Below are 24,533 nucleotides of genomic sequence, written 5' to 3' on the forward strand. Positions count from 1 at the left end.
ATGTTGCAAGATAATACGGACAATCTGCCAGCACAAGAGCACGTATGCGTGGATTTTAAGTGAAAGCATAAATATGATCAATAAAAAGTTGATGGATAATAGATTATTTTAATGGTAGGTGGATCGTGAATATCAGGTCCAAAAGGCCTTGTATTCCGCTGGTTTCCCTGTGCCTAAGCCCCTTCTGCACTGCACTGATGATGATGTCATTGGAACAGAGTTCTACCTGATGGAGCATGTCGCGGTAAGTTTACAAACACTTATTGCACTGCTGGATTTGTGGTAATATATTGGCATGGTATTCATTCAATGAGTTACTTTAAGTAATATGACTCAAGTAAGAGTAAAAAGTAATTCAAATAATGAGTGAAAAATACAAATTTTTAAATAATTTTTTACAAAATATTCAGTCAAAGGCTAGACTCCAGGGAGGGGATCCAGACTGAGGCCAAGAAAAAAAACCTCATGGCCATATCACACATAAACATGTTTCATAGAATCAACAAAACTTGCAACAGAGGGGAGGGAATGGGAGCTACGGAGGCCGGCTGCTGTTGTATAAGCGCTATTCAGCCGTCCATCGCCCCTAAGGGGAATCAAGCGATGGTGAAGTTATGTTATTTATTACTGTCGCAAATAACAGTGATAAAATACTAACTTTAAAATACCACTACAAAATTATTGATAAAAGCAAAAAATAGGAGGACGAAGACGGCGCTGTCCTCTCTAAGCGTGTTACGGACTTTTGTTGAATATTAGGGGTGTAACGGTACATGTATTTGTATTGAACCGTTTCGGTACGGGATTTTCGGTTCGGTTCGGAGGTGTACCGAACAAGTTTCCACACGAACATATTAAATAGCCGCCTCCGCTTCCTTCATAATGGCAGCTACAGTTTACATCTTAAAGATCTAAAAAAATTATTTGGGAATGTCCGGCGGGCCAGATTGAAAAGCTTAACGGGCCGCATACGGGCCCTGGGCCTTAACTTGCGCAGGTCTGATCTATGACCTTAAACAAAAAAACTTTCGCAATTTACCATAACACTAGTTGGAAGTGGGTTCTGTAGGCTAAATTGTAAACATTTCTACTGAAACATGATATATATTTTCCAAATTTTTAAGGTAGTAGTTGAAGAGATGTGCTGCCTCGTCTGACGTCATGTCACCTTTTACAGTGTGTAGTCTGAGTGCGGTCATGTGACTGCCAGGCTCCGTTGAATTAGTGACATGATAATTGAGCAGGGCCGCATATTCCGGGACCTCCGTCTGCCTGGAGTGAGCCCAGCAGAGAGAGCAGCTCTGTACGTGGCTGCAGTGGAGACCCTGGCCAAGCTGCATTCACTGGACCTGGGAGCATTGAAGCTCGACGCCTATGGCAAAGGAGCAGGCTACTGTCGGAGACAGGTGACGTCACGTACTCACATCACTGCCAAACATGAGATGAGTGACACTCACAAATGCTTTATCCTTGAAAGGTGTCCACTTGGACCAAGCAGTACACCGCGTCCGCTCACAGGGACATCCCGGCCATGAATGAGCTGTCCAATTGGTTAGTTAGCAATTTGCCAGCCAACGACGAAGAGGTCACACTCGTCCATGGAGATTTCAGAGTGGACAATTTGATATTCCATCCCACTGAGGTCCTTAGCTTCCTATTATTGCCACTCTTACATGTGTGTTAACAATCTTTCGTCTTGGCCCCTTCAGGCTCGCGTGCTGGCAGTGTTGGACTGGGAGCTGTCCACCACTGGGCAACCTCTCGCAGACCTGGCCTACTTCCTCATGCCTCACTACTGGTCCCCAGGCCTCACCAAACTGAGCACTATGGGCAGCCTAAACGGAATACAAGGTCAGAATTAGAGATGTCCGATAATGGCTTTTTTACCGATATCCGATATTCCGATATTGTCCAACTCTTCAAGGTTCAACTTTATTGTCCCCGCGGGGAAATTTGTCTTGGGCACAGTGCATCATTGCTTTCTTAACATACACAAAAACAACAGAACAAAAACACAAGCACAGACACAACCACAACCAGACAACTAACATTTAAACACCAGAACATGGAGCTTGATAGACATAGGTGGCACTTTGATGTAGGCATAAAATCTACAGTATGGAGATCAATCAATCAATTAATGTTTATTTATATAGCCCTAAATCACAAGTGTCTCAAAGGGCTGCACAAGCCACAACAACATCCTCGGTACAGAGCCCACATACAAGATAAAGTACCAGTGTGCATTGCACTAGAGCTCATGGATAAAGTGCTATGTGCTAAAGTGCTTAGTTCTAAAGTGCTATGTGCTAAAGTGCTATGTGCTAAAAAAGTGCTAACCTATGTATTAACATTCTCTTAATTACAGATACCGATATCAACCGATACCGATATATACAGTCGTGGAATTAACACATTATTATGCCGAACATGAAAAATGGGAGCAAAAACAAAAGTGTCGCGTTTATATTTGTGTTTAGTACAAGTTGACTAATAAGAGTATAAAGAGAGGATAATATAACAACTGTTAATTTGTCAGCACTGTCACAGTCAGTACACACGTAAGAGGGTGGATAGATCTATTCATTGGAGGTGTCGATATTAAGTGTAATATCGGTATATGATCGATACGAGAGTAATCATAAGGATATTTTCATTGTCTCAAAACTAGTGATGTCCGATAATGGCTTTTTTGCCGATATTCCGATATTGTCCAACTCTTAATTACCGATACCGATATCAACTGATACCGATATATACAGTCATGGAATTAACACATTATTATGCCTAATTTTGTTGTGATGCCCCGCTGGATGCATTAAACCATACTTGCCAACCCTCCCGTTTTTAGCGGGAGAATCCCGTTATTCAGCGCCTCTCCCGACAACCTCCCGGCAGAGATTTTCTCCCGACAAACTCCCGGTATTCAGCCGGAGCTGGAGGCCACGCCCCCTCCAGCTCAATGCGGACCTGAGACTGAGTGGGGACAGCCTATTCTCACGTCCGCTTTACCACAATATAAATACGCTTGCAAGTTCCAAAACGAATGGAAACAAGAATTTCAGTTCATCCAGGACAGTTCGAAGGGGAAGGTGTATTTCTCGGGCAAATCATATAGCAGATGTAGATGCCCATATCGGCTGTTCAGATTTACTTTACAAAAGAGAAGTGTAGGATACTTCTCTTGTTGCCTTACTTGTATTTTGACTTTATTAAATGTATTTATATTATCATTTGGTGCAGCCGGGCCGGAGCAGGAGGGGATAGAAAGAGAGAAAAAGGAAGACAGAGGGGGGAATTGTGGGGACAAGAGGGGGATTAGACAGAGAGACAAAAACAACAACAGCAAACACAACAACAACAACAACAACAGAGCAACATCAGCAAATACGACATGTACAAATATGATGGTAAAAGTAATAGCAAATAAGCAGTTAGCGAAAATTTTAAAAAAAATACAGAAATGACAATGAGCATTATTACACTAAAAATGGAGCAATATGAATACCAATAGAAATAGTGCTATTGATAAGAAACAATACCAGTACTTTACCTTTATTATCAACAATACAATTGTTCAAATGCAACAATACATATACGTATTGATAACTTGAGATACGAAAGAATGCAGAAAAATGGAGGGGAAGAAAGAGAAGCAACCTACATTAACCTTGTAGATTGTTATAGTAACAATAGGTTAAGCTTTGTCAGTGTGCCATGTGTTATACCCAGTTTACTCTAGGGCAACAACGTTAATATATGTTTGATGAAACGTGATTATGTGCATGAGTGTATGTGTGCGTATGTACTTGTATATGTACAGTATGTGTATGTGTGCTTGTACAGTGAATGTATATGTACATCATGTTTATATGTGTGTACAGCGAATGTATATGTACAGTATGTGTATACAGTATGTGTGTTTGAACAGTGAATGTATATGTACAGTATGTGTATATGTGTGTTTGTACAGTGAATGTATATGTACAGTGTATGTATGTGTGTTTGTACAGTGAATGTATGTGTATGTGTGTGTTTGTACAGTGAGTGTATATGTACAGTATGTGTATATGTATGTTTTTACAGTGAATGTATATGTACAGTATGTGTATACAGTATGTTTGTATAATGAATGTGCGTGTGGATGTACGAACTTTGAGTGTGTAAATATGTACTGTATTTATTTGTATATGTATGTGGGAGCGTAGGTACCTAGGTATGTCTGTATGTATGTGTGTGAGTATATGTGAATTTGCATGTACAATACATTTGACTCCCAGTGTGTGCGGGAGCCAGAGTACGGCCCCAGCCTCCCCGAGAACCCATCCCACAAACAGTAGGTGTGGTGCCCAGGGAACCAGGGGCCACCGCCCCCACGCAGCCAAGCCGGACAGCGACAGGAACCCCAGAGCCTGGCCCACCGTGCCGCCCACAAGGGCCAGCAGCAGGCCGCAGACAGACGCACCCGGCAGAGGACAAGGCACGAGAAAAACAGGGGGCAGCCAGACCCCAAGCCAGCGAGAGACCACACCCCACACGGACAGAAAGGTGGGACGCCCCACCCGAGGGGCCCGGAGACCCCCCGCAACCAGACGGGAAGACCGCCCCCGCCCCACCGGCAACAGGGCCCCCACGAGCCCCCCCCCCCCACCCCCGGAGAGCGCGGCGAGGCCAGCCCACGGCCACCCCACCCAAGCCGGCCGCCACAGGACCACCCAGTACGGGGCCACAGGAAACACCCACCCCACCCGCAGGGACCCCAACGATGGAGATGGAACAACCAGCAACCACCCCGCCGAGTCCCCCCCCTGAGGTAGGGGAATAAATAAATAAAATAAATAAATACATAATAATAATAATAATAATAATATTAATAAAATATATTTAAAACAAATTTTAAAAAGGAAAAAAATAAATAAATAATTAAATCTATTTATAAAAAAATAAATACAAAAATAAATAAAAAAAGAATTAAAAGAAGATCACAGACATGCTGACACACAAGGTCGCTACCCCAACAACTGGCCGACTCGCAGCACCTCGGAATACCCTGCAGCACCAAGCCACCACAGTAGACGCAGGGACCAGACCCAGCAGGCCCCAACCAAGACAGGCACCCGGAAGGGATGGACGGCGGGACCCAGGAGCTCCAGACACGCAGTCCGGATGCAGTAGCCTGAGGCGCCGACCCCCACCCGACAGGCAGGCCCAGAACGTACCCCCAGAAATATACATACATATATATATATACATACACATAAACGTACACATGTACACATACACACACATACACATGCATACACATACACATATATATACATACATACATACATACATACATACATACACACACATACACATACATATACACAGTTTGTCAGCCCCGACAACCACCACGCGCGCGCGCTGCCACCAGTCACAACATCAGCCACCCCCCTGCACCAGACCCAGCAGCCACGCGCCCACACCACAAACAAACGGCAGCAGAAACAGCAGCCACAACACCCCCAGACAGCCAGCACCACCCAATCAAATCAAAGCGATCAAAAAAAAAAAACGCGACCGGCAACCACACGCCAACAGGATCACAGATACCAGCCAGCGCCAGCCCGCCAGCAAGCCCAAACGCCAACACGCAAACAAGAGACACCAACACCCCCCCCCACCAAAAGACCCCACCACCCCAACCCAATATATATATGAAATATATATGAAATACTCGAGTTGGTGAATTCTAGCGGTAAATAATTACGCCCCCCGCCCCCCACCCCCCACCCCCCACCTCCCGATATTGGAGGTCTCAAGGTTGGCAAGTATGCATTAAACAATGTAACAAGGTTTTCCAAAATAAATCAACTCAAGTTATGGAAAAAAATGCCAACATGGCACTGCCATATTTATTATTGAAGTCACAAAGTGCATTATTTTTTTTAACATGCCTCAAAACAGCAGCTTGGAATTTGGGACATGCTCTCCTTGAGAGAGACTATGAGGAGGTTGAGGTGGGCGGGGGGGGGGGGGGGTGGTGGCAGAGGGTGTATATTGTAGCGTCCCGGAAGAGTTAGTGCTGCAAGGGGTTCTGGGTATTTGTTCTGTTGTGTTTATGTTCTGTTACGGTGCGGATGTTCTCCCGAAAGGTGTTTGTCATTCTTGTTTGGTGTGGGTTCACAGTGTGGCGCATATTTGTAACAGTGTTAAAGTTGTTTATCTGGCACCCTCAGTGTGACCTGTATGGCTGTTGACCAAGTATGCGTTGCATTCACTTGTGAATGTGAAAAGCCGTAGATATTATGTGACTGGGCCGGCACGCAAAGGACGTGCCTTTAAGGTTTATTGGCGCTCTGTACCTCTCTCAACGTCCGTTTACACAGTGGCGTATATAAAAGTCATACATTTTACTTTTTGAAACCGATACCGATAATTTCCGATATTACATTTTAAAGCATTTATCGGCCGATAATATCTGCGGTCCGATATTATCGGACATCCCTAGTCAGAATAAAACAAAATCACTTAAACGTAGAACCAAACTAACATATTTTCTTCTTATGCACCAGGTATTCCCACAGTGGACAACCTGATCTCCGTATATAGGCGCTGCCGGGGGATCCCGTCTGCTTTGCCACCGTTGAATTTTTATCTGGGTCTATCTTTCTTCAAGATGGCAGGAATAGCTCAGGTTGCTTTTTTTGTCTTTTATTCATGCACATCATACCACTGCCAAGTACAAACAATATGACTGAATTGAATATGTTTCTATTACCTGTGTTTTTATCCATCAGGGAGTATATGCACGCCACCTACTGGGCAATGCCAGCGCTGCCAACGCGGCCGAGTTTGGCCATTGTGTGGAGCCCCTGGCCGCGTCGGCCCTGCAGCTCATACAGAGGTCTGTGTTTGAATCCAGCTGTGTTTAAATTACCTTTTACTCCAGGGAAACTCTTATCACCCCTGAAGCTGTCTCAGACATCTGCTAATTGTCATCGATGCGAATTAAAGAATTCAAAGCATTCAAAGCATTCACACAATCAACATCAAGTCCATAAACCATCTAGAAGTATTTCCTCGAGTCCGTTTTAAAGGGCAGATTTCTTCCATCTGCTGTCTTAAGCTAGCAAACATTGGACGCACACTTTGAGTTGCCAGTAAAAACTGTCTTCTCTCCGCAGACCTCTGGCTGCTCCACAGGAAGCCAGGCTGTTTTTGCAGACAACCAAAGGCCAGGCGGTGCTACAGCAGGTGAAGGGCTTCATGAAGCAATTTGTGCTTCCCGCTCAGAAGGTCAGTGTTCAGACAAAGCCACACTGTGTTTTCTCCCCTCAAAACTTTGAACTTACACATGAACAGAGTTGTTCACTAACAGTGGGAACAAGAACAAGGCCCTCATTGACTATAACAGCAAGCCCAGGCATTAGCACTCTCTTTCAGAGGTCACAATAGGGCATGAATTGCTTGGTTTTAAAGGACATCACATCCGGCTCACGTCCCGTTCATTAAACATGCCTGGTGGTCCACGGTTCTCAATGGATAACAGGCGGTGTTTAGCCTTTCTCAAAGAAAAATGCCCTATGCTTGCGTTGTTTTTTGCTGTACGAACCGTTCAAATCGTGAAAAGTATAACGAGTTCCTCGAGAGGCAATCAGGAAGGGCGGAATAGTGCAATATTTTACAAAACGATGATGAAAAAAGATGCACCCCAGCAGGCACAAGACATTAAACAACTTGCTGAGTTAGGTCCTGTTGTTGAGCAACACAAACACAACATTGAAACAACATGCGTTGGAGGACTTTTAATCAATGTTGAGTTCTGACGTTGATTTGACCATCGAATTTTGGTCATTTTCCAACCAATATTCTACAACACATGTACAATGTGGAAACAACATACTTTTTGATGATGTTTATTCAATGTTGGGTTCTGACGTTGATTTGACCATCGAATTTTGGTCATTTTCCAACCAAAATTCTACAACACAAGTACAACGTTGAAACAACATACTTTTTGACAATGTTTATTCATTGTCAGGTTGTGATGTTGATTTTACCATTGAATTTTGGTCATTTCCCTACCAATTTACCACAACACAACTACAACACTGAAATAACATACTTTTTGACAACGTTTATTCAATGTCAGGTTGTGACGTTGATTTGACCATTGAAATTTGGGTAATTTCCCAACCGACAACATGGATCCAACGTTGGACATCAACGTTGTCTCAATTTATTTTGCAACGTTGTTTCAAAGTCAGTTTTAAAGAAAAAATATATGTATAATAAACATATGTTTATTATACATAAATGTATCAATGTCTGGTGCCTGCTGGGACGCACTCCAGTCCAAGGGAGCAAAGTTGAAGAATGCACAGGTTTGCAGTGATCACTTTGTTAAAGGTTTGTTTGATATACTTTTAACGTTTATTAAATCGAGATTACTTGAATCTGAATCGCGATTCTAAACCATTCAAAATTTGCAAAAACATCTTTTAAAGTAAGATTTAAATATTAAATACAATTTTAAGACCTAACTAAGCAACCAGAAGGGTATTATCAAACTGGTTTTGGACGTGTTGTAGTTATATTAAATACATTGCGAGAATAGTGTTGAATCGGGGACGGCGTGGCGAAGTTGGTAGAGTGGCCGTGCCAGCAATCGGAGGGTTGCTGGTTACTGGGGTTCAATCCCCACCTTCTACCATCCTAGTCACGTCCGTTGTGTCCTTGGGCAAGACACTTCACCCTTGCTCCTGATGACTGCTGGTAGCGCCTTGCATGGCAGCTCCCGCCATCAGTGTGTGAATGTGGAAATACCGTCAAAGCGCTTTGAGTACCTTGAAGGTAGAAAAGCGCTATACAAGTATAACCCATTTATCATTATCATTTATTTATTTCCCATTGAAGTATTATCTTGAAATTATTTGTATTTCTTCAAACAAATGTTTGCTACGAGTGTTCCGAAAAGCACCAACTCGGCCAGTCTAAATAAAAGAAAGCCAATGTGAGCTAAACCTAAAAGTGTTAAGCTTTTATCAAAGGCAACAATCATAAATGAAGCTTTCAGCACATACATAAGGTTGACATCTATAGTTATATTTTGATAAAGGCGGGGAAAACATGCAACAACAAAGTTAAATCATGAAATACAACCTTACCCAAGCAGAAACGATGCATATTTCTTTGACCCAGCCAAACACAAAGAAGTTGTAGGCCTCCATGCTTTTCCAAGTTTGTATCTGTTTTGTCATGTAGAATGATGTCTGGAGCACAAGATAGTTCCATAAATCTGGGAACGCGACCGACGGATAATCCTTGATATCACTCGACAAATCTTTTTTTGATAAAGTATAGGGAACTAATTAATTGCATAGTTTGATTTTATTGCTCGTGTCTGATTTTTGTTTTAAGGTCTAGGCCCCTTGTGTAGGTTGCATGCTGCTTGCTGCGCAACTGCCATCTTGGCTTGGTTGACCACCACTGTTTTTCACTTCCGGGAAGAAGTCGCGTCACGGAATACAAGCAATAACGTTGTCTTTTAACTATTACATTTGTCACTGCAGGAAGTTGCAGACTACTACATCCAACATGCTCACTCCCCTTTAAGGTGGAACACCCCCCAAATAATAGAAGACTTAAAGGTAGGAAACACACCACGCTCTGTGCATTCAGAGCGCCACTGAAAGGCTTCAAGGAATGTTTGTCTGGACAGGTGAAAGCCAGGAAGATGGGGCTGTGGAACCTTTTTCTGCCGGCCGCCAGCGGACTCACTCAGCTGGACTATGCCTTCATCGCCGAGGAGACTGGACGCTGCCTCTTTGCCCCAGAAGTTTTTAACTGCCAGGCGCCTGGTAAACATCCTTTGTACCTTTTCTTTCAAGACTATCAGCATTGCAGGGTTTTTTAGAATTAATTCGCTATTCAATGTGTCAGCCATCATTAAGTTTGAATGTATTTGGCCTGAGCTACGTACGACATGAGAGTAGGTTTGGGCGATAAAGACAACATATGACATAAATCAGGGACGTCAAACTCGTTTTCATTGAGGGCCACATCGCAGTTATGGCTGCCATCAGAGGGCCACTTGTAACAGCGAATAATGTATGAATTTGCCTCTGGATTTCATTATTAATTATATAAATAGTTTTAAGTAGACTGTCGATTTTACAGCAAAAACTTTACATTTACAAAATTTTTCTATAAAACATATATATATATATATTTTTACAACATTTTACTGTAAATGGAAAAACAGTACCACTGTTTTTTACGGAAAAAGCTGTCCGCTTAGTTGCCAGAATTTTTGTGTTAAATTTACATTGCTATTTACAACATTATATTGTTAATGGGAGAACAGTACAAGTTATTTTTTGTCGTGGCAACTTAGCTGCCAGTTTTTCTACCATAATAACAAATGTACCGTCTTTCCATTTACAGTTATGCACCGTTAAAAACAACAAACGTAGATTTTACTGTCAAAAACTGGCAGCTCTGTCAACAGAATTTTAACACAAAAAACAGTAGTAGTTTTCTTTCAATATACAGTAATATGCTGTAAAGAAAAATGTAATATTATTAATTATTAATTTGATGGGTAGTTTGCTGTAAAGTTAAGTATTTTTATTTAGACAAAAACATGTTTGGAAAGTATGATAATGTACTGTAATATTTGTTGCAATATTGGATACTATCAAAGTTTAAAAGGTATGCAATTTCAAGCAGTACATATATTTTTTTCTGTCAAAATTTAAAAAATCCATTACATTAAGTGAGAAAATATTAAGTACTTTATTTACACATATCATTTCCAGGTGTTTGCGGGCCAGATAAAATGATGTCGTGGGCCAGATCTGGTCCTCGGGCCTTGAGTTTGACACCTGTGATATAAATGATAGAAATTTGGCAGACGGCAGAGCTTTTAATACTATCGTTGTATCGTAATAATGCACGTTGATGACACATTCTAGCTGTGTGCCGCTAATTTGACAGCGACCTAGTGTGTAAATGTGAGTGGAAATGGTTGTCTGTCTATCTGTTTGCCCTGCGATGAGTTGGCGACTTGTCTAGGGTGTACCCCGCCTTCCGCCTGAGTGCAGCTGGGATAGCCTCCAGCCCCCCTGCAAACCTGAGAGGGACAAGCGGTAGAAAATAGATGCATACCTGCCAACAAGTATGGTTTTCCCGTAATAAGTAAGTTTTTTAATCCATTCCGGTTTACCATTAAAAATGATTAACTTAAAAATCCTTTTTAAAAAATGTTATTCGTGAAATCGCGATAGAACCAATTACAATCGGCACTGCTCTGATAACTTCCTGTCGAGCAAGAGGCTATTTATGGCTCCACTCCCAAACACTAGGCACCAAATCGCAATTGTTCTCAACCGAATGGACGGTCATGGAATCCGCTGGAGAAAAATCGCGAACGAGTCTTAAACCAAAAAGAAAATTACAGTTTTTCGGTGAAGAATATTCCAAAGCCTATCCAGGAATAATTATCCGTTCAAGAAAAGGGGAAAATTACGCAAACTGCACTTTATGCCGCAGTAATTTGGGATAGAAGAAAGTAGTTGCCGCTTCCATCACGGAAACGTCTCCTTCAGTGTTCATTGCTGGTAAGTAGGGAAATAGGCACTAAAACTTCATTAATTTAGTAAATGCATCATTTACTCTCCCTTAATTAACATAATACTATTTTAAAATCAAAGGTCGTTTTTATTTTTATTTTTAAATTTTGATATTCAGACGACAATGTTATTTCCATAGAGTGGCATGTTAAAATATTGCAACATTATTCATATTTTTTATGAATTATTTTTATTTGCGAAACGACAGTAATTTAATTAAAAGATAAATCATAGTTTTGAAGACATCTATCATGGTAACCTATGGTACTATACGTTTTAACTTTTTATTTATGTATCTCAGTCAGTTAATCTGATGTCATTACTTAAACATTATTCAAATAATCGAATAGAAATTACATGTATGTTCTTCAAGCTGAGATTATTTAAATTCAGCCTGCATATATTTATTATAATAACAAAGTAAGTTGAATTATGATTATATTTCACATGCTCATGTAAGGATGAAAGAATTATCTATAAATTACATATATATTGAAAAATAATATGCATCACTGGTACTGTAAATAGTCATATCACCCTGTTTGTCTGTCCATCCGTAATACTTTCAGATTTCTGAATTTTTTATATCGTTCTAACTTTTTTTTTAAATTTAAATAGTTACATTTGGACAAATTTTTGCATTTTTTTGTGTGTGTCAAAAGTTGCCTTTGATTAGGACAAATGTGAAGGTTTTAGCCACAATTTTAACCTGTCTGAATCCCGAAATTAATTTAAAAGTTGGCAGGTATGTAGATGGATGGATGGACGCAAACAAACTCATCCGCAACGCACCGTAGCATTCTTGCAAGCGGCTAATGTCCCTCCACAGTGCAAAGCCATGTCTAAATCAGCAATCCTCGCACACATGGCAGCAAATAAACTATGCTACACTATACACTGGAGAAGGGTATGCTAACTGCTAAGCTAAAGTTCTTCAATGTAAACAAAGGTGGGCAGATCAATACCAATATTGACAGTAACGATGCCAAGTAGCATGGCATCAGGCCAATAACACAGTGGTTCTATCGATATTTTCATTATCAAAAAGTCGTTTGACGTTTGTATTATTGTTTAAAAACTCAGAAAATTAGTCCCTGGACACAAGAGTACTTTAAGGGCAAAAACCAAATGATTTAAATCAGGGACATTAGGAAATATTTTCAGAATTTTAGTATTTAATTGAAATTGTTACATCGCTATTTTGTGTTTTTGTCTGATTATGATTGCTATCTAAAATTGAATCATTCAATAATGTTGAAAATATGAATTATAAGTATCAGAATTGTTATGACCAATACTGCCTCTGCAACTACTTGGTATTGAATCGGTTTAATGTTTTTCATATTGTTCTCTGAGTATGATGATGTCCTGTGTGTTGTCCAAAGACACGGGAAACATGGAGGTTCTCCACATGTTTGGCACGGACGAGCAAAAAAAGAAGTGGTTGGAACCCCTGATGAGAGGAGAGATGCGCTCGTGTTTCTGTATGACAGGTAAGTCCAGCTCCACCACACAGAAGGTGACAAGTGAGGAATGTTGCAACTCGTGCTGTCAAGGAATTAAAAAAAAAAGAGCCATTCATTAATTACGATCTGTAATCATTCACTCATTTAATTGCTCATAATTAAAAATAAATGTAATTAATCTCTTTTTTATTTTTGCTTAAAAATGCAGAAAAACACCCTCGACTTGAGGAATTTTCATTTCAATTCATGAAATTATTATAAAGATATTTATTTAAACAAAAAAGTGTCTTTATTAAGTTATTTATTATTTTGAACATATAGTCTGGTTTATTTACTTGAAAGTTTAATTGCTTCTTCCTGTCTGTTTTGAATAAACTATAAGCATCGTACTGTAGGTTAATATAGCAATTGTAAAACACTGACATAACATCAGGAGAATAACAGCACTATATATGCCATGGGATCTAATTATGTGCATTACAGCTATTGTTAACACAACAAAAAAAGGTAGTTAACAATGAATAAATCAAGTTCATCCATCCATCCATCTATCTTCTTCCGCTTATCCGAGGTCGGGTCGCGGGGGCAGCAGCCTAAGCAGGGAAGCCCAGACTTCCCGCTCCCCAGCCATTTCGCCCAGCTCCTCCCAAGGGATCCCCAAGTGTTCCCAGGCCAGCCGGGAGACATAGTCTTCCCAATGTGTCCTTGGTCTTCCCCGTGGCCTCCTAACAGGTCGGACGTGCCCGAAACACCCCCCTAGGGAGGCGTTCGGGTGGCATCCTGACCAGATGCCCGACCCACCTCATCTGGCTCCTCTCGATGTGGAGGAGCAGCGGCTTTACTTTGAGCTCCTCCCGGATGACAGAGCTTCTCACCCTATCTCTAAGGGAGAGCCCCGCCACCCGGCGGAAGAAACTCATTTCGGCCGCTTGTACCCGTGATCTTGTCCTTTCGGTCGTAACCCAAAGCTCATGACCATAGGTGAGGATGGGAACGTAGATCGACCGCTAAATTGAGAGCTTTGCCTTGCGGCTCAGCTCCTTCTTCACCACAACGGATCGATACAGTGTCCGCATTACTGAAGACGCCGCATTGATCAGACTGTCGACCTCACGATCCACTCTTCCCTCACACGTGAACAAGACTCCGAGGTACTTCAACTCCTCCACTTGGGGCAAGATCTCCTCCCCAACCAGGAGATGGCACTCCACCCTTTTCCGGGCGAGAACCATGGACTCGGACTTGGAGGTGCTGATAAATAAATAAAGTTAATGAGTAACTTGTAAGTAAATAAGGTTAAAGTCCCAAATATTGTCACACACACTGAGTGTGGTGAAATATGTCCTCTGCGTTTGACCCATCCCCATGTTCACCCCCTGGGAGGGGAGGGGAGCAGTGAGCAGCAGCGTGCGCCGCGCTCGGGAATCATTTGATGATTTAACCCCGAATTCCAACCCTTGATGCTAAGTGCCAAGCAGGGAGGCAATGGGTTCCATTTTTTGTAGTCTTTGGTATGACTCACACCTCCCAGTCTCAGGGCGGACACTCTAACCACAAGGCCACTGAGTTGGTGGCATGGATTACACTTGATGACAATAACACCCGAGTTCATTAGTCTTATTTTAATGATACAATTATGAATTTATTTATTTGTTTATTAATCCTTTTTTTAATATTTATTATTTCGTACTGTTATAGTCATGATATTATTTGATTGCTGGTATTTCCGACAGTGATAGATAGCACATCAAAAATGTCTGTGATTTTATAAATTGTCATTGTGAAATGAATCAATGCACAATAATCATGACTTTAACTCATCCTATAATCCTGCAGTCAAAATCTATAATCGTTGCATCCCTATCACAGTGCCATTGTTGCTCTCAGTCAAGCACAAGAAGAGGGCAAGGAAACTTGCAGGCATACAGAGACAGTAAAGTTAGAGATTAAAAATCTGATTAATGCGGTTAAATAAACATAATGTGCTAAATATGGCAGTAATTACAATTACCGCAATAATTTAAACTAGTCGCAACAGTGTTGCTGTAGAAACACCCTCTTTCGGTATTTGTGTATTTTGTATTGGGTCATTTCTCCAAGCATTTTTCTCCATTTGGTTCCTCAGCTGGAAACAGCTGCAGGCCAGAGGTGTTGACAGTGGGCGTCAACCTCCCCCAAAGCTTTTCTTAAGCAAGTTATTGATGTGCGATTTTAGTTTTGCTGGATATGTTATGCTGGATAATGAGGAAAGAATGCGATGTATTCATAAGTCAAATGTTATACAATCCTGTGTGTGTCCGTGTGATATTTTAGCAATGTTATCAGGACCAATTTTTTTATTCAATCACTCATTTATTTTATTTAGTTTAATTATTTATTGAAATACTATTAGAAAAAACACAAACTGAAGAAGATACAAGACATATATATGTAATGTATGTATTGGTATGCAGATAATATCAAATCATATAGCACGTTTTATGATTTTTAAAGCATTTAAAACACTTCTTTGTGGTCTGCATAACATTTAATGGTAGTTCTATGGTCAAAACTTTGCATAGATTATGTTTACAGACCGTTCAGTCTGCTTTCTGACCGCCTCTTCAGGATACGCCGTTTTTGTGAGCGGTCTTATTTACGTGGTTCCACTTCAACGGCGTCTTCTTTCTGCCATCTTTGTTGTAGTTTTTTAGAATTTCCATAGCAAATCTACTGATGGATAAAAGTTTGAACTAGGGTTGTACGGTATACCGGTACTAGTATAATACTGCGATACTAATGAATCATATTCGGTACTATACCGCCTCTAGAAGTACCGGTTCCCCGCTTTTTTTTTTAATGGGCATGACGACGCGTCGTTACCACATGACATTGCTGGGTTTACAAGCAGAGGAGCATGTTCGGCAGCGCACAATCACGGAGTACTTACAAGCAGACACAGTGTGTAGACAGAAAAGGGAGAACGGACGCATTTTGGCTTAAAAACTAACGATAAAGGTGAAGTTATAACACTGAAACGCCCTCAGGAAGAGGTGCTTTAAGACATGGCTAGCTAGCTAGCGGCTAACTTCCAGCCGCAGTCCGCAGTGTTTTAGCTACTTCTAAACCACTAATCATCGCTTCCATGGCGACAAATAAAGTACGTTTCTTACAAGTATCATCCCTGCAGGACGAGGAATAGCTAAACATGCTTCACTACACACCGTAGCTCACCGGCGTCACAATGTAAACAAATGCCATGGGTGGATCTACACCTGACATCCACTGTAATGATACCAAGTACAGGAGCGTATCTAGTCGATACTACTATGATTGCATCGATATTTTTTAGCATCACACAATCTTTTTTCGTTTTCTTAAACTGTATATTATGTTTATAAACTCAGGAAATACATCCATGGACACATGAGGACTTAAATTATGACCAATGTATGCTCCTGTAACTACTTGGTATGATGGTATCGGATCGATACCCAAATTTGTGGTATCATCCAAAACTAATGTAAAGTGTCAAACAACAGAAGAATAAGTGATTATTACATCTGAACAGAAGTGTAGATAGAACATGTTAAAAAAGAACGTAAGCAGATTTTAACTGTAAATGAGCAAGTAGATTAATAATTCATTTTCTACCACTTGTCCTTAATCATTTTGACAAAATAATAGAATGATAAATGACACAATATGTTACTGCATACGTCAGCAGCTAAAATAGGAGCTTTTGTTTGCTTACTTACTACTAAAAGACAAGGTGTCTAGTATGTCAACTATTTTATTTAAGGACAAAATTGCAATAAGAAACATATTGTACCTTAAGATTTTTTGTTAAAATAAAGCCAATAATGTCATTTTTTGTGAACCCCTTTATGTAGAAAAGTATCAAAATACATTTTGGTACCGGTACCAAAATATTGGTATCGGGACAACCCTAGTTTGAACTATATTCTCATTTGGGTTAGAAATGGCAACAGCTCAGGATGCATGTGCATGTACGAGCCAGTCTTCCCCACAACAAGCTCTCTGGGTACAACTTTATCATACCGTATATGGGCAGACGAGATAGGGCAGAAAACGTCACAGGACAGAGCAAATTCCAAAAGGCTTGTTTGGCGGGAGTATGAAGGAAGGAAGTGGGACATGTCTGCTGCATGTTTCAAAACATAACAAAATGCCTCAAGTTAGAGCATGATAACATGAATGTGCAGTAAAATAAGTGTCACCATAGTGAAAACCACACTGAACATCAATAACCTTGTTTAAATAGGGTGGTCTGTACCAGTTATCAATTGTATCAATTGTAAATCACACGCAATTTTATAGTTTGCACACGTTGTTTAGAGCTTTGTATTTGGACCTTAAACATTGCAATCCTTATTTTGTTTTTCTGGTCTGTTTTAGAGCCTGATGTGGCCTCGAGTGATGCAACCAACATGGAGTGCAGTCTTTACAAGGAGAAAGACAGCTTCGTCATCAACGGAAAAAAGTGGTGGAGCAGCGGTAAGTTTGTCTTTTTTCTCAAATTCAGTTCAACACCTTTAAACACTTTGAGCCAAACAATGACGTACGCCCTGGATGTGATTATTTCCTGGACGATAAACTATTCACATTTCAAAGTGGTCAGGTCTCTTCTGCCTCAATAAAAGTTCCATTGTTTATTCAAACTGTTTAAAGTACCAACGTTGTTTTCGTTGTAACCCAAACAAAACCAGTGCTATTTATGCTTAATGGGAAACTGTACTTTTTTGTGGAATTTTGCCTATCATTAACAATCCCTATGTGGAACAAGAACACGTGTATTTCTGCCTAAATAAAAGTTCCATTGTTTATTCAAACTGTTTAAAGTACCAACATTGTTTTCGTTATAACCCAAACAAAACCAGTGCTATTTATGCTTAATGGGAACTGTACTTTTTTGTGGAATTTTGCCTATCATTCACAATCCCTATGTGGAACAAAAACACGTGTATTTTTGTATATTCTTAATGTTAAAATACAGCTCGTACTGGACGGCTAACAATGTAGCTAAAGGGAGTCATTGCGCCGATAAAGCCCTCTAAAAAAACATCAAAAAACAGCCAATAAATAATAATACTAATAATAATAATGGATTAGATTTTATATCGCATGCCTCAAACTTGTATAGTAGAAGAATGTTGCCATAAGATGAGAAGTTGGTTAATTTTTACATTACATTTAGTCCCAAAGACGTTGCGAGGAAGTCACGAAAAGATGCTTGTTTGCTCTTACCTTTTTATTTATTTATTTATTTTTACTAATTTGTGAGGATTATGATAATTTCATCATCTAAACAGGGCACACAGATCTTGTGCTGAAAGATATAACCGTCCCATCAGTCGGCATCCTAGTGAAAGTGGACGTTGTACAGTAAAATAAGGTTTTATTATGTTAATAGTTTTTATTTCTTGTTTAGCACTTAGTAATACTGCTACATGATAACTTAGTGCTTCACTAGAGCTGGATCTGCTTATCACTTTGCTTCTAAAACTTGTCGCTCATCCTCCATATATTCAGTCTCAAAATTATAAGGTTCTGGATGATTATTTGTCCCAAAGTAGTCCTAGACTCTCATGAAGTCCACCATAATTTGTGGTAGTTGTTGTTGCTGAAGGGAATAGCGAACGTTCCGTGCAATCAATGCAGCCCCAAAAAAATGTTCCGGTAATGCTTAAAGGGAACTGCACTCTTCGTTCACAATCTTTATGAAATACATGACAACGTATGTTATTTTTTTTAGTGCATTCCAAATATTAGATAAATGCGGTCAAAAGTCTGCTTACTATAGGAGCCATTCAATTCTGCCTATAGAGTCCCTAAAAAAAAACATCCAAACACCTCCATTGAGGTTTTATATATATGATATAAGTATATATGTAATGTAGAAACGGACACACATTTATAATATTTAATATTTACATATTTTGATAATTTTTAGCATACACGGCGCATTGATTTAAAAAAGGTATCACAACATTTTCTTTTTTTTTCTTCATTGATTTTTGCTCACTGCAGACTTAATGAGAGCCAACAAACAAAAGAAAACATCACTTTCTGTGCAAGATCTGCTGTCATTAGGATGCCGACTGCTCGGATGTTCATATATTCCAATTTAGATGAAAAATGTCTCTTAATCCTCACGAAGAAACACGCAGGGAGGGGCGGGGGAAACAAGCACTTTTCGTGTCGTCCTTGCCCGTTCCAGGTCCTACATGGCGGTCAAAGTTTCTCAACTTGTTGGATTATATCTTCAGCCATCTACTTTCCAGGTGAGAGGCATGATTTATGATCTAGAATAAACTTACAGGGAGCAGGCAAACGAGGAAAGGAAGCAGCAGACCACTCAATGATGTAAACATAGGGACAAATGGAAGTGATTACATCGCCGCTATAAATAGTTTGTATATAATAATATTTAAGTCATAAATTGTAAGTCAAAGTCAGCTTTATTGTCAATTCTTCACATGTACAAGACATACAAGGAATCAAAATTGCATTTCTCACCATCCCATGCATAGACTAGACAAAGACAAGACACAAATGGTAAAGTGACACAGCATAAGTATATCTAACTGCTGTAGTACAAACAAAACAATGCAGTGATAATAGCAACAATAATAATAAAAGTGCAGATGGTGGCATCATACTCTTACAAGTCTTGAAAAAGATGTATATGATATGGATGTAAACAATTTGATGTTTCAACAGATTACTGTGAAAAAGTGGTGTCTGTGAAAACGGTTGATAGCCGCAGGTCCATATGTGCAATTTGCCTAGTCATTTCAGAGCTTCAGGATGTCTCTTGGAAAGGTAGATTTTTATCTTCCTGACGCCCTGGTGGGTCGGGCTGAGGGTGGAGAGGGGAGAGTGTTCGGCAGCCTAACAGCCTGGTGGACAAAGCTGTTATTGAGCCTTGTGGGACTCCCGTACTCGGGGTGATGGTCCTGGAGGTGTTGTTTCCAACATGTACTGCTTGTGGCCTCTCACTGAGGAAGTCAAGCTGCCAGTTGCAGAGTGAGGTGCTGATACCCGGCTTGTCTAGTTTGCAGATGAGCTGTTGTGGTATTATGGTATTGAATGCTGATCTGAAGTCTATGAACAGCATTCTCACATATTAGTCTTTCTGTTCCTGATGGGTGAGTGCCGGGTGGGGGGCAGAGCAAATTGCATCCTCAGTGGATCGTTTCGCCCTATGTGCAAACTGGAAGGGGTCCAAGATGGGGGGGAGGATGGATTTGATGTGTGACATGACTAGCCGTTCGAAGCTCTTTATGATGATAGGTGTCAGCGCCACAGGACGGTAGTCGTCGTAGCAGGATGGGGATGATGTCTTTGGCACAGGTATAATGGTTGCAGCTTTGAAGCATGATGGGACAATGGCTTGCTTCAAGGAGGTGTTAAAGATGTCAGTGAAGACATCCTTCAGTTCCTCTGCGCAGTCTTTCAGCACACGACCAGAGATGTTGTCTGGGCCTGTTGCTTTCCGGGCGTTGATGGTAGAGAATGTCCTCTTTATGTTCGCGGCACAAGGGCACAGAGTCCGGTCATGGTGAGGTGTTGGGTTTTTTTGTGGGCGAGTATTGTTTTGTGCATCGAAGCGTGCAAAGAAGCTGTTCAGGTTGTTGAGCAGAAAGGTGTCACTCCCGCAGCTCTGTGTAGCGGGCTTGTTGTCCGTGATAGCTTGAATGCCCTGCCACAGGCTCTGTGCATCTTTGCTGTCGTTGAAGTGGGAAGTTATCTTGTGTGTGTGATCCTGTTTTGCTTTTCTGATGCCCCGGGACTGATTGGCTCTTGGTGTTCTCAAGCGAGATTCGTCTCCAGCTCTGAAGGCCTTGTCTCTGGCCCTCAACAGCCTGTGGACGTCCCCTGTCAACCATGGCTTCTGGTTTACCCGAATGACGATGTCCTTGGTGTGGGTCACATTATCAATGCACTTGGTTCTGTAGGTCACAGTGTTCGTGTACTCCTCAATGTTTATGTTGTTGTTGTAAGGGGCTGCCTTTTTGAACATCTCCCAGTCTGTGGTGTCAAAGCAGTCTGGAAGAGCTGAGGAGGCTCCCTATGGCAACACTCTAATCTGCTTCAGAACCGGGTTTGATGGCTTTCACTGTTTGTCAGTATCTGGCATTAGCATAACAGTGAGGTGGTCAGAGACTGATGTGGTGGAGGGCTTTGTATGCGCCTTTATGTGTGGTGTAGACCAGATCCAAGGTGTTAACGCCCCTTGTTGGGAAGTTTACATGTTGGTGAAACTTCGGCAGCAGAGTCTTGAGATCAGCATGATTAAAATCTCCGGCGAGGATGGTGAAACCATCTGGATGTGCTGCTTGTTGTTCAATGATGGCTTGATAAAATTCATTAAGTGCAGCGTTCCTATCATTGTTGTTGTCAGTGGGAGGGATGTGGACTGCAACTAGAAGAATCACAGTATCTCCCTGGGCAGATAGAAAGGACAACAGGAGAACAGTGTTTGCATACCACTGTCACATCCCGGCACCACACATCTCGGATGTAATCACAGATCCCTCCACCACGGGTCTTCCCTCCTTCTACAAGGGCTATGTCCGCTCGCCAGTTGTACAGCAGAGTCGGGTATGTTGTCATTTAGCCTCTGTTATCAACAACTACAGACCAATTTCAAATCTACCATTCATAAGTAAAATAATTGAGAAAGTTGTCCTCCAACAACTAAATCACTTCTTGGCTTCTACTGGCTGCCACAACAACTTCCAGTCAGGATTTCGACCTCTTCATAGCACAGAGACGGCCCTTCTTAAAGTTATAAATGACATCCGTCTAAACACAGACTCTGGCAAAACTTCAGTATTAATGCTTTTGGACCTCAGTGCTGCATTTGACACTGTCGACCACTCAATACTTTTGGACAGGTTGGAAAACTGGGTGGGGATCTCAGGCACAGTTTTAAGCTGGTTCAAGTCATATCTACAAGATAGGAACTATTTTGTTTCCATTGGTGACTTTGTATCAGAACCAACCAACGTAACGTGTGGAGTCCCCCAAGGTTCAATCTTGGGGCCGACTTTATTTAACATCTATATGCTCCCACTAGGACAAATCATGCAAAATAATAACATTGACCATCATTGCTATGCCGATGACACCCAAATCTATGTAGCGCTATCACCAAATGACTATCGCCCCATAGATCTTCTGTGCCAGTGCATTGAGCAAGTCAAACACTGGATGTGCCAAAATTTCCTACAACTAAATGAAGATAAAACTGAGATAATTGTTTTTGGTGCTAAAAAAGAAAGGTTTAAAGTCATCCAACACCTTCAATCACTGTCCCTGAAAACCTCAAATAAAGCCAGAAATCTTGGGGTTATTTTAGATTCTGATTTACATTTCGACAGTCACATCAAATCAGTAACAAAATCGGCCTACTATCACCTCAAAAATGTAAAAAGACTTAGAGGGCTCATGTCAGCTCAAGACTTAGAAAAACTTGTACATGCCTTTATTACCAGTAGGCTAGACTATTGTAATGGTCTCCTTGCAGGTCTTCCCAAAAAAACTGTCAGGCAGCTACAGCTTGTTCAGAACGCTGCTGCTAGAGTTCTAACAAAGACCAAAAAATGTGAGCACATTACACCAATTCTTAAATCCTTACATTGGCTCCCTGTACATCAGAGAATAGATTTCAAAATCCTCCTGCTCACATATAAATCACTACATGGTCTAGGGCCCAAGTATATCACTGATATGCTCCCACTATATACGCCCTCTAGATCACTAAGATCTTCTGAGACCAATCTGTTAGCGGTTCCAAGAGTAAACTCAAATCAAGGGAGATCATCATTCAGTCACTATGCAACACATAGCTGGAATAAACTTCCTGAAGATGTCAGACTCTCCCCAACTCTCACTACTTTTAAAACTAGACTGAAGACTTTTATGTTCACCTTAGCTTTCAGCTAAATCTTTTAATCTTTTAACTTTTAACGTCTGCACTGTTTTTATTTATTTTTATTGTCTGCATTTTAATTTTGCTTTTATTTTCTTTCATTTCACTTTGTTGTCTGTGAAGCACTTTGAGTCTGCCTTGTGTATGAAAAGCGCTATACAAATAAAGTTGCCTTGCCTTGCCTTGCCTAGTCATGTTTCGATGAATACAAGCACACAGCAGTTACTCACTTTTCGATTTGCTGATCTCAGTCGTCGGATGTGATCCATTTTATTGTCCAAGGATCATACATTTGCCAGGAGGATAGATGGAATGACTGGGCGAGTTGGACTAGCGGCACTAGCCTCTAGCCCAGCTCGGATACCTCCACTCTTGCCCCTCTTCTTTGTCCTCGCACACCGCTTCCAATGCCTCCTTTCTGGTGTGTGTGTGTGTGTGTGTGTGTGTGTGTGTGTGTGTGTGTGTGTGTGTGTGTGTGTGTGTGTGTGTGTGTGCGCGCGTGTGTGTACTTCTAAAAATCTTCTGTACAGTATGTGCGCTTTGGTACTTTTTTTCAGGCACACCAATACAAAAACTCACATTAATGACTGATAGATTGCTAAAAACGTGATGACAGACCACACCAAAAAAATTTAATGGAATTTTAATTGTATTTACTGAATGAGACAACCAGAATGTACATGCAAATAAACAATGTGGGATTTACAATATTATCTACGAATGATAAAACACTGAATTATGAACACCATATGAACGTCGCTCCTCTTTTACTTCTCAGACCACCTATCCATCCATCCATCCATTTTCTACCGCTTGTCCCTTTTAGGGTTGCGGGGGGTGCTGGAGCCTATCTTAGCTGCATTCGGGCGGAAGGCGGGGTACACCCTGGACAAGTCGCTACATCATTACAGGGCCAACACAGATAGACAGACAACATTCACACTCACATTCACACACGAGAGCCAATTTAGTGTTGCCAATCAACCTATCCCCAGGTGCATGTTTTTGGAGGTGGGAGGAAGCCGGAGTACCCGGAGGGAACCCACGCAGTCACGGGGAGAACATGCAAACTCCACACAGAAAGATCCCGAGCCCAGGATTGAACTCAGGACTACTCAGGACCTTTGTATTGTGAGGCACATGCACTAACCCCTGTTCCACCGTGCTGCCCTTCAGACCACCTACTCGATCAAAATCTTTTACAATCAAGCAAAACGCAACAAAAATGCAACAAACACGTCGAAATATGAAAAGTGTGAAAAACACCTACAATCTGATGTAATATCTCCCGCAGATCATTGTTGTTAAAATCTGGTTCCGCGTCTGTCCCTGACACCCACCTTTCAGGCTGGCTGCTCAGTAAACAAACCTCACACACTTTGTTTCGCGACCCATCTGCCTGTAGTGGTTGTGCTGTAGATCAGTTATAACCTGTAAAACACTCAAAAGCACAGATTCCAAGCATTGGAATACTTTCTGTAGTTCAAGACTTTCAGTAATTTAAAAACG

The 24,533-nt window shown here is 41.1% G+C and overlaps 1 protein-coding gene across 5 annotated transcripts in view; it reads left to right on the plus strand.

Moving 5' to 3' along the window:
- nphp3 (nephronophthisis 3) overlaps window positions 1–24,533 on the plus strand; it is a 136,061-nt gene that overhangs the window by 84,136 nt on the left and 27,392 nt on the right. For all 5 annotated transcript variants that reach the window (XM_062021676.1, XM_062021674.1, XM_062021673.1 and 2 more), the window contains 11 exons: window positions 119–244; window positions 1,245–1,406; window positions 1,478–1,642; window positions 1,710–1,851; window positions 6,558–6,679; window positions 6,783–6,889; window positions 7,170–7,281; window positions 9,558–9,635; window positions 9,707–9,845; window positions 13,004–13,111; window positions 17,483–17,581. In XM_062021676.1, the coding sequence (XP_061877660.1) occupies window positions 119–244; window positions 1,245–1,406; window positions 1,478–1,642; window positions 1,710–1,851; window positions 6,558–6,679; window positions 6,783–6,889; window positions 7,170–7,281; window positions 9,558–9,635; window positions 9,707–9,845; window positions 13,004–13,111; window positions 17,483–17,581 (1,360 nt within the window). The remainder of the gene's footprint in view (window positions 1–118; window positions 245–1,244; window positions 1,407–1,477; window positions 1,643–1,709; window positions 1,852–6,557; window positions 6,680–6,782; window positions 6,890–7,169; window positions 7,282–9,557; window positions 9,636–9,706; window positions 9,846–13,003; window positions 13,112–17,482; window positions 17,582–24,533) is intronic.

The sequence above is a fragment of the Entelurus aequoreus genome, linkage group LG15 (assembly GCF_033978785.1).
Source record: "Entelurus aequoreus isolate RoL-2023_Sb linkage group LG15, RoL_Eaeq_v1.1, whole genome shotgun sequence".
Lineage (NCBI taxonomy): Eukaryota > Metazoa > Chordata > Actinopteri > Syngnathiformes > Syngnathidae > Entelurus > Entelurus aequoreus.